The sequence below is a fragment of the Populus alba genome, chromosome 19, assembly GCF_005239225.2.
Source record: "Populus alba chromosome 19, ASM523922v2, whole genome shotgun sequence".
In the NCBI taxonomy this organism is placed as follows: Eukaryota; Viridiplantae; Streptophyta; class Magnoliopsida; order Malpighiales; family Salicaceae; genus Populus; species Populus alba.
Genome location: NC_133302.1, coordinates 13400752 through 13415161, shown reverse-complemented (window position 1 = coordinate 13415161; position 14410 = coordinate 13400752). Strand labels below are relative to the sequence as shown.

The following is a 14410-nucleotide window of genomic DNA, read 5'->3' as shown; positions in this document are numbered from 1 at the left end:
AATTATGCATTATAAAATGTGTCATTTTAATTAAAAAAAATCTTTTAAAAATAATGGTTTAGATTTTATTGATTTTTAAAATAATTTATATTATTTATTTATATTTTAATGATCTTTATAGTAAACTTTATTTTTTTCATATAATTTTATTTTTCATATATTCTACTAATTTTTATTATGATATATATTCTATTACTTTTTTTAAGAATTTTGTATTTTTAATCTTAAATGCATATAATATATATGACATCATATGTATCTTTTGATTGAAGATATTAAAACTAAAGTTGAAAATATTTTTTTATAGTATTTAGAAATAAAAATATGAAAATGTAAACCTTGAATCAACATTATAAGGATGATTAATCTCTCAAACTAAAATTGAAATCAACTATAAAAACACTTGGATCAACATATAAGAAACATAGTATATATATTGCCAAGTACCTAGACTTAAAACATAATTGAAATTTTCTTGAATTTTGAATTCATCATAAATAATGTTTGTTGAATGAGACATCGCATGCCAAGTGGAAGAGGGAATTCACTACATATGAAAATTTTTAAAGTTGATGTTAATGGTTATCTACCACATGAAAATTGTTGTTGTCTTTTAAAGATAAGATTCTTGAAATTATTATTGAAGTTTTGTTGGTTTATCAAAATAGATGCTAACATCATAAAAGATTCTAAATTAATGAATTGTCCAATGTCACTATTGAAGCAAATGAGCATTGATGAGTTTAAAGATCATATAATTGTTCCATCAAGTAGGAACACGCTCTTGATCTTTGTTAGCTAGGGTAAGATCTTATTCTTCACCATATGAACTTGAAATCTATGGCAAAGCTTTTTAAAGTTTCTTTTTGTATTTGGATTCAAAATTGAAAGATGTAAGATTAGCTTAAATTTTTCTTTTTAATATTAAAAATATATATTAAACTAGAGATGAAAAAGGTTGTAATTGTTAAGATTTTGGGAATTGTATCTAGGTTGTTATAGCATAGGGGTAAACTTGATTTTTATTGAACTAGGACCACTATTTTACTTTGGAAATCCTAGATAGTTATGGGAAAAGCCCAATGCCATCATCTATTTTTATTTGATAATCCCAACACACTATCCATGGTATGCCAAAGGTTGACATAAAATGTAGTGAAGGGAGAATGGACCTGGTTTGCTTGAACCTTTTGTCATTCCAGGATTTTGTTAAAAATAATATAAGCTTCTAATGAGAAAACCTCTCACCAACCACTAGCAAACCACACTAGAAAATCTTGTGGATAATTCTTGTCAAAATAGATAAACCATGAGCTGTCATAAATTTTTATATAAAAGTATAATGCCATGCTTCTATATAGTCAAAATAACTGTAAGAATTGGGTTGAAAGTTTTGATAAAATGATTTCAAAGCACAAGGACTTTGATTCCTATCTTAAAAGGTTTAAACTTTAAGGATTTTAAGTTTTGAAAAAGCAATTATTTAAGAGTTGGTTTTATCATGATTAAGAGTTATTTCAATCGAGTCAATATCAACCAAAATAAACTCCTAAAAATGTCTTAATTTTGTCATATATGCTAGAGAAAAATGAAATCCCGGAGGATAATAATGAGAACTAATTTGATTTAGGTATTCACAAAGGAATTCATTTTCAATGTGAAAGGTATAAATTGTATTTTTTTGTTACGTAGTGAGTGACAAGTTTAATTTAAGAAGATTTTAAAGGATTTTTTGAAACTGGTTGTTTCTCAAGATTTTATAAAGCTTGAGTATAGTTTGAAGATAAAGTAATATGATTAAAAGAGTTTAACAAAACTGAAAACTGGTTGGTTAAGATAACAGTTGGTTTCATAAAATGAGGCCTAACTCGAGTTGAATTAACACGGCTTGTGATTGAGTAAACTAGTCTTGAAGGGGTTATAACATATGACTTTTTAGTTTTCTTAATTGATGTGCTCATATTAAACCTTGTAAAAAAAATTTAGAGAGAAAATTTGTAGAGAATTAGTTTACCTTTGATAAATTCAATTTTAAAATCAAAGTTTGAAAGTATAGCTTGCCATTTAGCAAAAATCTATTTTGAAATAATATTTTAAATATCCTTTTCAAAGATATATTTTGTTGATTGATAATTAATTCTTAAAAAATAAGAAATAAATCATCTTGAAAAAATAATATGCATAAAAAATTGATAAAATCTCTTTTTTAATAGTCGAATATTTTGTTTGAGGACTTGACTGTATATAAAAATTATACCAAACAACTTGTTTATGATCTTGAACTTTTTATTTGAGGATACCATCATAACCTATACCTAAGGCATCAATTTCAATAATGAGACAAGCCTTATGATTCGGAATACTTAGACACTAAAGACTTTTGACATGACTTTTGAAAAACTTAATTATTTCAGTTATTTAAGGACTTTAAGCTGAATGATTTTTTTAAGTCTCTTATAGAAAGGTTGACATATTGTTCTAAGACTTGGAAAAAAAAATCCAAAACATAATTTAGACATCTAAGAAACCTTTGAAGTTGATTTTTATTCTTGATTACATTAGGAAATTTATCAGTAAACTCAATTTCTTAACTATTTAAAGTTATTGAACCTTGATAAATATTGTATCCTACAAATCTGGTTTTTGTTTGATGTAATTTGATTTTTGAAGCCGAGACAACTAGTCTATTTTGTTTGAGAATATTGAAAAATCTTTGTAAATGACTAAAATGTTCAGTGACTGATTTTGAAAACATTAGGACAACATCTATATAGACAATTGAGAATTTTAAATAAGGATTGAAAATATAATTCATGATATGTGAAAACTATAAAGGGAAATTTTTAGAGTGAAGGGCATTACATTCCATTTAGGATGATGAATGTTGTTTTATAGCGATCATTTTTATCTATTTAAATGTGTGAGAAACAAGATTTCATATCAAATTTTGAGAATATTAAAGCATTATGAAGTCTTTTAATGATATCACTCTTATTTGGAATATGATATTTAATCCACTAAATAATTTTATTGAGTGGTTTGTAATTGATGACAAACATCGGAGCTCCACACTTAATTTTAGCTTGATTCTAAACATAGAAAAAGGCACAAGACCAATGAGACTTGGTTGATCTAATTAAACCTTTATTGAGTAGTTTATTGATTTATGTTTTGTAGTATTTGACTAAGTCTTGATTCATTTGAACATGTTTGGCTTTTGAAGGGATTTTTCTTTCATCAAACCCCTTTTCAAAAGGTAATTGAATTGTATGATGGTTTTTGTTCTAAAAGACAATTGGTAAATTGAAACGTATTTTCTTTTCATATAATTCTTGAAATTGTTTGATAATTTCTTGATTTTAGGGAAGTTTAACATCTTTAATTTTTTTTTTCATAATATACTTCTTAATTTAATGAGTGTAGGTTTTTCTTTCTTTCTTTAATTACAAAAATTAATTTATAAATTGACTTGTTTTTGAAAATTATTTATTTTTATTGGCTCAAGGGATAATATAAACTTAAAAGTTATTTCTTAACCAAATATTTTTGTTTTGACACCTTGATTGCTTAGTTTAATTGGATATATTTGAGTTAGAAAAGGAGTTCCTAAAATCATTTATTGATTCATAACTTTAACAATTATAAAAATATTCTTAAAACAAATTTCTTGATTACATATGTAAACATTTGATAACTTGTAACTAATTTGAAGTTTTTAGTGTTATTTAATATTTATGTGGTCTTTTTATAATATTCAATTGGTACTAATCCTTCTTGAAAATAATTTTGACCTACTTTATAATCTACAAGAGCAATTGTTTTAATTTGATGTTCATTGTTAATGACTAATGTTATTTTTTATATACCATTTTTGAGATTTTTTTTTTATTGTGTTTGTGAATTCTTGAGATGTTATAGGTAATTATTTAATTATAAATTTTGCTTGATCAAGAAAACGATCTTGTTTTTTATAGTAATAATCATTTTAGTTGAGTTTTATTATGATTGCAATGAGTTGTCTTAATTCTTCTTTCATTTCTCTAATTTCTCGTAGGAAGTCTTGAATTGTAGTTGGGCTTTGTTGTTCAAGTAATTGATTTAGAATTTGTTGAAGATTATATATGGTTTTATATCATTTGGTCTATTTTCATTTGAAACTAGGTGTCTTAGTTTGTGAAGATATTCCCTTTGATTTCAGGATCTTGAGTTTTATCAATGACATCTACTATTAAATCTTTTTCCTAGGTTATTACATTGATTTGTTTGTATGAACAAGTACAAATTGTTGGACTGCAATTATCATTTTCTTAGTCATTATCTAATTCACTTAAGGTTTCATTATTTTGAATGACTACTATTTCATAACTAGAACCTTCTCAAATTGGTGTCAATGTCTGAATTATGTCAATGTCTGAATTAAGAAGGTTGAGATTTTGATTTCTAATTTTATCTTCTATTTCTAACTCTTGAATTTGTTTTTATTTTTATTTTGCATTGACTTTTACAATGACCTACTTGACTATATTTAAAACAAGTTGGTTTAATCTTGGTTAATAAGATAAAATATTGTGACTTACATGTTAGGAGATGATTATTAGCTTTCGTTGCATTTTTTTTATTTTAATATGTAAGAAAAAAAATTATTATCTAATTAGATAGAGAATAAAATAAAAGATATGTGGCTAATTTAAATTGTGAATTGAATATAAAAAGTGTACTCCAATAATTTGGTAATTGAATTGACCAAGGATGGGAAACTTGATGGAAATAACTATGACATTTAACATAGAGAAAATCAGTATCTCTTAAATGAGAAAAAAGTACTAAAGACCTTTATCAATAGCATGACCCAACCTAAGAAAGGAATAACTATCAAACACTAGTATGACCAACAAGCTTATAAGGCTTAGGTCGGTAAGGATAGAACTGCATGCTTTGCCATGTTCAGATTTATGCAGGAAGATCTAATTAAAGAATTTGAGATTCATCGGACTGCTAAGGAAATGTAAGACCAATTTAAAGTGAAATTTGGTAACATGACACCAACTAGTTTATGAGCCTTAACCCTTAAGTTTAACCAATATATGATGGACCTAAAGCAATCTATAATGGAACACCCTAGAGTTATTTCCTCTATGATTAAAGAGTTGCAAGCAACTGGTAATAAAATCATTGATGAACAAGTCCAGGTTGTTATTGCAACCTTACTTGAATCCTCTTAGGGCCATATAAAGATGGTGCTAACACATAATGAGGGTATCAAGACCTACAATCATATTGGTTAACATCTTGAACTTGAATTTAGGCGCAAATAGGCAAATTATATTACAATTTTAGCAGTTAAAATTAAACGATATAGGGTATTCAAGCCTAAACACAAAGAACAATAAAAAGGAAGCGAAGCTCTACAAAATGATGTTGCAAATTTGGCACCAAGAGTTGGCAAAGTAACCAAATGCCACAAAGGTAAGAGTAGAAAGAATAACATGACGAAGATTAAATTATATAAATATGAAAACATGAATCACTTTCCTTGGGATTGCTCTGAGCCATAAAAGGTACAACCTTATCCTGACCTTTTTATTGGTATATATGCTCACACATATTTGTTACTCATATTATCTCTGGTTAGATCATATACACGAGAGCAATAAAACATATAGTTAAAGATTGAGTTGGATACATTGATTATTGGTGTCTATCAGCAGGTAACCATTACATTAATATGGGTAATAGCACTCAGGTTGATGTCTTTGGAGTTAGCACATATCATTTACAAATGTGCCTTAAGTGCAACTTATTGTTTATATGACGTGTTGTGTGCCTTTAATGCCTATTGTAATATCATATTAGTTTAACTTTATTCATTTTAGGTTTTTCTTTTTACTTGGAAGGTGCTTAAATCAATATTTGTTTAGGTAGAAATTTTTTTGGACGTGGTCAATTTGGTGAAGGTTCTTTTATGTTGGATTTGGACTTGCATTTTAGTAATGACATTGTTTTAATGACATGTTTTGCTTTTTTTGATATTATATATGATTTAATTAGATGGCATACAAGATTAGAACACATAGAATAAGATAGATTGGCTAGACTAGCTAGGGATGACTTATAGGCTCACTCACTAAAATGAACATGTTTATGTGTGAGCCATGTTTGGTAGAAAACCATGCAAAAAGCCATTCAGTAAGGCTAGAAAGGAAAGTTACTCATTAGATCTAGTCTATTCAAATACTTATGGACCTATAAATATAAAGGCATGTCATGACCAGGGGCGGAGCAAGGAAAAAAAATTAGGAGGGGCCAATAAAAAATTTCAGTTATTTTTATTAAATTTATAAATATTTATAAAGGGAGGGGCATTTTCTTGTAGGGGTCGGGGTCCCTGCCAGCCCCCCTCCCTCTGCCACTGGTTATGACACTTCTTATTTTCTAATTTTCACAAATGATTACTCTTGGTATGGTGTTGTGTATATGTTATCTCACCGGTTAGAGGCCTTAGATTATTTCAAACATTTTTTTTACATGAGTTTAGAGTAAAATAGAGAGGAATTTAAAGGTTCTTCGTATTGATAAAGGTTGAAAGTATTTATTAGAACAGTTCAAAGAACTATGTGAGGAAAAAAGGATACATGGACAATTAACAATTCTTTACACTGCAATAAAAATAAAAATAAAAATAAAAATAAAAATGGTGTTTTGTATAGAGAAAGAATTATACACTTTTAGATACGATTAAGTCTGTAATATCATAAATAGCTTTCTAATTAATTTTTAAGGGATGCGTTATTGATTGTTTCCCATATTATTAACCATATATTCTTAAAATCCATTCCCACCATCCCTTATAAACTTTTAGAATGGTGAAAAACCTAATTTAGAAGGCTTACGCTCATGAGAATCTGTAAGTTATGCTCATAAATCTTTCCCTAAATATGCAAAATTAGGTCCTAGAGTAAGCAAACATATTTTTATTAAATAGTTGAGTACTTTAAGGGCTATGTTATAAATGGTAATCATCCTAATAAAGGAATGAATGAGATAGAATCGCATGATATGAATTTCCTAAAAGAGAATTTTGCAAGTATTGGTGGAGTTAAAAAGGATATTCAATTTTATGAGTTATAAGAACCTTATGAAGGTTTTGTACTATCTTATGGTTAGGATAAAGTTTCTAAACTTTATCTTATAATTGCCATAAACAATAGGAGTGATCATTTACTCAGAAGGAGTGTACCATTAAAGGTAGATTTTCAAATGTTAAAAAATAAAACCTTTTTGCTTTAACCATAATGTTAATTTAGATCTGTGTATTTTTAATTAATAAAATTGAATTTTATTTTGCAAATTTAAATATCAATCAAATGTGAGAATGCTTTTTTGACAGCTAAGAACCTTGTGGGAAAGTAATCAAAATAAATTATTGGATCAAAATCCAAAATAACAGTGTATAAGGATAAAATAATAAAAAAATAATTAATGACTAAATTAAAAAAAAAACTTGAATAACAAAAAAAAAAATACCATAATGTATATATATATATATATATATATATATATATATATATATATATATATATATATAGAAAAAGAGAGGGAGAGAGAGAGGCAGGCAGCCGAATTGAGAATTGTTATATCAATTGGGAACAAATATGTGGTTACACAAAAAATATATAACATATATTTTCATTTATATTAAGAGCAAAATACCATAATCATAATAAGAAAAAAAAAATACTGTTGATTTCATCTCATTAACATCAACAACATAGTTATAAAACCCGGACTGACCCGGCATGTCGACTTAGGACTCGATCGACCCATGGGCTGGATCGGTTCGGGTTTATTAAAAGATCAGTTGTTGCAAAAACCCGACAAAACCTAGTCGACCCATGACCTGGGAGATCCGAACGAACCCGAACAAGACCTGATGAATTTTTTTTCCTTTTCAAATGTTGTTTCTATGTATACTTGGGAAAAAGAAGAAGGGGCTTTTTAGTTTTGGCCAAAAGACCAGGGGATGACAGAGAGAGAGATGAGGGAAGTTATGGCTGGACATATCTACAATCTCAGTCTCAGGAACGCCATTAATACTTCTCCCCATCTTACCACAAATCTTAGAATCTCGTGTACAAGAGCTAATCTTGTGCCAGTAGCTATCACTAGCTACTCGGTCCTTTAACCACCCTGAACAATCTTGTAGATAATAGCTAGAATACACATGATTCAAGACTGGGTTGCCCAACCCTTTATCGGTGACAATAGAGGCAAAGATGATGAACCTTAAAAGTGCGGCGATGATGATGAACATAACAAATAGGTAAAACCCATATCAAGAAAGTGTCTCAGTAGCAAGCGCCAATGAAACCAGCTAAAGAAATGACCATGATTGAGATCCCAATTACTATCAATGGCCACTATAAGAATTTCAAACAATCTGTGTTGTTGGCTGTACTACTTAGCCATATACCACCTCCTGGGATGGGTATTGAGTACCCCTATCAAGTGATTGGTAGTTCTCATGAATGATCTTTGTTTATTTTTCTCTCTCTATTTGTAACAAGCACGTCATATCTCTCTTTGATTTGTCTCTCTTTTTTTATTGTTACTTTTTGAAATGGCTAGTTACAAGTGAAGAAGAACATTGATAGCAACAAAGGTAAAAGTATAACATGTGCAGGGGTTATATTTTGTTTTATTTAAAGAGATTGCTCATAAATATCCTTCATTCATGCAGGTTAACCCATAAAACCTAGAACCTGATCTTTTAACTGGGTTAACTTCCTGATTGAGTTTTATAACTATAATCAACAAGAATCACTTCAAGAAAAAAGAAATTTTGACAAAAAAATAAGAGTGGATAAAGTAGAATTCTTCATTTTCATTTCACCACTAATATGTTACTTAAAATTAAATTTTTTTAATTAATTTTTTAAATATTTTTAAATTATTTTAATATATTAATATTAAAAATAATTTTTTAAAAATATTATTTTAATACATTTCTAAATAAAAAAATATTTTAAATCACAATTACTAAATCATCACTCCGGAGTCTGGACCACCCTTTTAAATCCTGCTCCGTGATAGGAAGTGATTTAAAAGCAACCCCCTTAAAGTCACATGTCACAGCTCAAAAGCGATTGCTTGCTCACTTGCTTTCTGCCACTTTTGTTTAAATTATATGGTAAGAGGCAAGATTGTCATAACGGCGCCCCTCAAACACAAAATTAAAACAAACCATAAATATAGTTAACATCTTTTATCCCTACCTCACAAAATCAGAGTGATTTTATAGGGCATAAGTTGCAAGCAAACACAGTAATCGGAACTAGAAATATAACCATCAAAACTACCCTTTTCTACAAAGGAGAGGAACCAGACCCAACTGCCTTCCACAGCTTGACCCATTCAACCATGGCTTCAGCAGCACGAGTGAAAACGGGATCTGATGGTCCTAACTGTTGCTTCACTGTTGTTGCCATCTCAAGGATGCAGTCTTCTGTTGTCGCTGCTGTTTGTGGCAGCCTAACTTGCTGAAAGAACGGGACAATTTCCTCCGTCAGCTTTACCCCTTCCCACTCTTTTTTCAAGCTCTCTATCGCACTCCCTCTGTCTTTTCTCCACACATACGGTAGCCCACTTTTCACACCAAGACCAAGGTGATCGCACACAACCTTAACACACATTCCACTCCAAATATCTTCCATTGTTTCCCATCTAAGATTTCCTTCCCCAGCCAACTTCAAAGCTGGCAATAAAGCCGGCCCCACGGCCCCACGATCAAAAGCAATGTTGATTCCACTGATGGGCATCATGGCCCTAGATGGAATGGTCATAACAGCATCAACATATCGAGAATTCCTCTGCGCTGGCTTCAGGGCTTGTGTAGGAGCATCTAAGTCGGCTAAATTAAGCCAGAGTCCACATGACAGAGCACACGTAACCCCACTACGCAGGCTAAATGGGTACCCACGAACAAAATCTGCTCCCTCACGATAAGGGTCATAGAGAGTATTGAAGAAAAAAGGAGTGGCTGGAGTTGCCAGGTTAGCAAGATGCTGGGCCACAGCATCTACTAGAAAACCCTTACTGTCCTTAGCTGGGATGCAATCATCATCGATTGAGACAATGTATTTCTTACGAGACACAAGAAAGCCGAAATACCTGCATGAGTAGCCGGAGAAGACTATGGAGGAAGAAGAGCCCACCACCCGGTCGATATGAGACTTGGAATAGACATCAATATTAAAGCCCTCTGGTATCCTGAGTTCCTCTTTGAGATCAGGGTCTTTGACAATTATCAAGTGGAATCGGGAGAATATGGGTCTCCACTCATTCATAAATGATGTCAGGTCTGAGTGAAGTGCTCCTATCACAATGTCAACCTCACTGTCTTTGATGTTAGCTAGAGACATCTTCCCAAGTTACAAAAATGAAGATCCAGAACCAAGAGATTGTCTCCTAAAAGCAGCTGGTGTTTGGGTTTAAAATGTATCCAAGTGTACATGCACAATTTTGTCTATCTTAGAATTTCTCAGAACATCCTATCAATAGACAATCAAAATGTAAGAGAAAAGCTTCAAAATCCAGCTCAAAACATCTGGAAGGATAGGTGAAAAAATTTCAAATGCAACTCACTAGTAGGAAGGACAGGGGTTATGACATGTTGGATGTTCAATGCCTGGATGAATGCAAGGACTTCATCATTTCCTGTCGCCACAAACAATTTCAGAACTTTCTCAGTCAGTTTTCCAGCTTTCAGTGTTCTCTGCTCAACATGGAAAAAACAATGTTACAATAGGATACGAAATGGACCAAAAGAAGTTAAAGAGTAGAAGAGCAGTTAGAACTGAGGAGAAATGATAACAGATTGACTTTTTATAGCTCAGATGTGAACAGAATATTTTTCGCTTTGGTTTAAGTGACAATCTCTGCCTTGCATTGCAGGACTTATAGCAGCACAAATTGCAAGGGAAAAAAATTACAATAGCTTGGAACTAAACATTGAATCAAACCATTAGATGGAATGGAAATGCTAGAAAATCAGCCAAGACAAAGCTATGAAAGTATCAAATGAGCTCAATGGTCACAAAGCAGCAGATCAAATTGCTATTGCCTAAGCAAGATGTTCACTTTCACTTCACTTAACCTTATGACCTTCCTCTCAAAACATTCTATTCAGTTTAACAGAAGCAATATTGCAAACAAAAAAGCCAAGATAGGATTTGCTAGCAGTCTGATAAACTAGGTGAAATGTAACTCTTCTAACTGCAAGAGAACTTCAAACTCGTATCAACGTGACCGGTGATTTTATTCCATTACCACATCAAAAGTTCCAGAGTAACATATTAGCATAGACATTTCACGATGTCAGCAATGAATTTGTTGCACACAACCTTTTGAAGTACATTCTTGTTAGAGCATATAAAACTATTTTTGAGACCTTACCTAACAACTTAAATTTTTAAATTGAGAAGGTTTGTTGACATAGTATCAAAGCTTTAATGACCAAACAATAACGGGCTCAAATCCCACCACATCCCTATTCTTCATATTAAATTAAAAATTTCAGCATAAGGTGGTTGCGAGCATGTTCAAGTTTCAAGATAAACGGGCTTTCACTTGAGGGGTTATGTTAGAGCATATAAAACCATTCTTGGGGCTTGATCTATGAGCTCAATCTTTGGGTTGAGATAGTTCTTTGATAATTTAAAATTAAAAATGTACATCATGCAACCAATAAATACAAAATGATCAAGTAAACTTTGCCTTATGTTGTGTTATATGTTCAGCTTTCATAAAAGCATTATGCAAAAGGTCACTACCAGATAGTGCACAAAGAAAAAATTACCATTATAAAACAGAACAAAGCATGTCAGGTCATATTACAGAACAACAACTTTAACAACAACCAAGCCTCAATCCCAAACTAGTTGGGGTTGGATAAAAGGATTCTTCTGCACCATTCCAAACAATCAAACACCAATCTGCCTCAAAATCAAGTGATCTCAAATCTTTGATACCACTCCCATCATGTCAAATAACTAAAAGAAAATTTAATGTAAATCTCAACGGCTGCTCTCCATGGAAGGGAAAAAAACTACACCTCTATGGAATGCCGCAGCCTAAAAGGCTTAATCTCATTATTATTCCCTTCTCTGGTTAATTTGATATAAATATGAAAATCTCCATGCTTGTAATTCATGGAAAATTGAAATTATAACTAATCTAGTCCAACTCCTCGTGGGAACTGATATCACCATAGCTTTCTTTATTCCAACTTAAAAGAGAACATGATAGAGCAACAAGCAAAGAGCATTTAGCATATTGAAACCTTTTAAATTTGTGCTTTTAATAGTAAATAAATAAACTATTAGTGAATCGCTTCTATGTGTGAGCTTCGTGTTGTATAAGAATCCAGGACAAAATTACATGGATCAATATCAAATTAGAAACAAACAGTCCAAATCTCATCTCATCGCAATCACCATAAAATCACAAAGCATGAAAGAAAATCAGAATACAGGATGTTGCTACGGAATAAGTCAAGCAAAAAACAAAATTTTAAAAAAGGGGCAAACTTCTAGATAGATCTAAATCTAGAGATCACCTCTTCTGTAAATAAATAAATAAAGGAAGCGAAGAGAAGAGAAGTACCAGGAAGAGATCGAGGATAATATGATCAGGTATGGAAGAGAGATCAGAAAAGTTGGAGAGGTGAAGGACAGCTGTGTCAATTGTTAGGGAAAGTAAAGATGGCGGTGTGGTTCTCATCCAATCCTCTCTCATCTATCATCCATCCATTTATTTATGTATTTATTATATTACTGATTTAATCAAAATCACCTTTCTCTCCCCCCCCCCTGCTTTCTAAAGAAAGAAAAGTTTGACCAGGTCCACAGTTTGTCGAGAGATTGCTGGCCGCGTTCTCTCAGCCGTCGCTTCCTCTGCTCCTCACTCTCCGCCTGCCCGCCTGCCTGATTATATAGTATTTTACATGTAAATCGATATCAAGTTATTTATATTCGAACTCGAATTGTCCCTCTAGTTTCCATGTAAATCCACCAAAATGTTTTATATTAGTAATTCAATTATTCTATCCTATTTTTTTAATCTCTATATCTCCATTTGTTCAACTCTCCATAAATATGTTATTAATCTCTCAACTTTGGTATGGTTGGTGATTGGGCTTATTTGTCAGTAGTTGTAATTTTTTTTTAATTATTTTTTGTACTAAAATATATGCTAAGATAATTTTTTATTTTTTTAAAAATAATTTTTTATATCAGTACATTAAAAAAATTTAAAAACACAAAAAATATATTAATTTAAAGTTAATAAAAGAATAAAAAAATTTTAATTTTTTTAAAAATGCTTTTAAAATGCAGAAAAAAACTGACAATCATCCATCTTTTCTTTTAAAACCGAGATTGTTTTTATTTTTTTGTACGTGATTATAAATTCAGAGGAAAAATATTAAGGGATTAAAATCTAAAGGTGAGAAGTTAAAGTATAAGAAGTGCTAGGAGTGAAATGTTAAGGATATTTGGTAGAAATTGAAAAAATTGTGTGATAAAAGTAAAACTTAATATAAAAAATTAACATTTAAACAAATTAATTTTAAAAATACATTTTTGTACCAAATTTTAATTTTCTTATTTTTTTTTTGTCTTTTTTTCATGGGAAGAGAAAGAGGATTCGCTGGATTCCGATGAAGAGAGAGAAAGCTCTCCGTTAGAAATGATTCCGACCACCAAGCAAATTAAAATTGATGTGAACGGATTTCACTAGATGAGTCTCTATAGTGGTTATTTTATGCCTCAATGTAGCCTAAAAAATCATATTTAGGTCAAGGATGCCATATGTTTTTCGGTTTCATTTAGTGGTTTAGACCGCTTTTGGGTTTATTAGATTGATAGTTTGGTTTATTGGTGTTTTAAAGGTGTTTGTAGGGAGCTATATAATTGAAATGGGTTGAAAAATAGGTTTTTTGGTATTAAAAAAAAACCTTGTAGACTTGATTTTTCAACCATCACCGTGATGGCTGGATTTTGAGCTGGCAAATGACATATCGTCTACCACAACTAGCTACATGTTATTTGTCCATTCTTGTTTTGCAAAAAAACAAAGGTGAACGACAAGTCGTTTACCTCTTTAAAAGAAAAAAAAATAACAGACTCAAGTGCATAGGTCTGGGCTTTTCCTTTCTTTGTACTTTTTTTTTTTGTTTTTTTTTCAATTAATATCTTTTTATGTCTTTTTAAAAAATATTTTTTAAGTTTATTTTTTATATTGTGTGTTTTTTATTTTTCATAAGGTTAATATGATTCATTTGTATTTTTTTTATATTTCATATAAATTAAAAATGTTTATTTTCACATAGTATTTTTTCATTTTATTTTATTCA

General features: G+C 30.6%; 1 protein-coding gene across 3 annotated transcripts; it reads right to left on the bottom strand.

Moving 5' to 3' along the window:
- Positions 1–9200: 9200 nt before the first annotated feature.
- Positions 9201–13054, bottom strand: LOC118038723 (probable UDP-arabinopyranose mutase 5). 3 transcript variants are annotated; one of them, XM_035045137.2, is made up of 3 exons: positions 12661–13054; positions 10642–10771; positions 9201–10408 (listed from the first exon to the last, which is right to left on the bottom strand). In XM_035045137.2, exons 1-3 carry the CDS (start codon positions 12790–12792, stop codon positions 9363–9365), a joined length of 1308 nt encoding a protein of 435 aa, XP_034901028.1. In that variant the 5' UTR covers positions 12793–13054; the 3' UTR covers positions 9201–9362. The 3 variants fall into 3 exon arrangements, with proteins under 3 accessions (XP_034901028.1, XP_073263039.1, XP_034901027.1); XM_073406938.1 differs by lacking the exon at positions 10642–10771 and having other exon boundaries at positions 9201–10547; positions 12661–12801; XM_035045136.2 differs by lacking the exon at positions 12661–13054 and having other exon boundaries at positions 9201–10547.
- Between the last annotated feature and the right edge of the window lie 1356 nt (positions 13055–14410).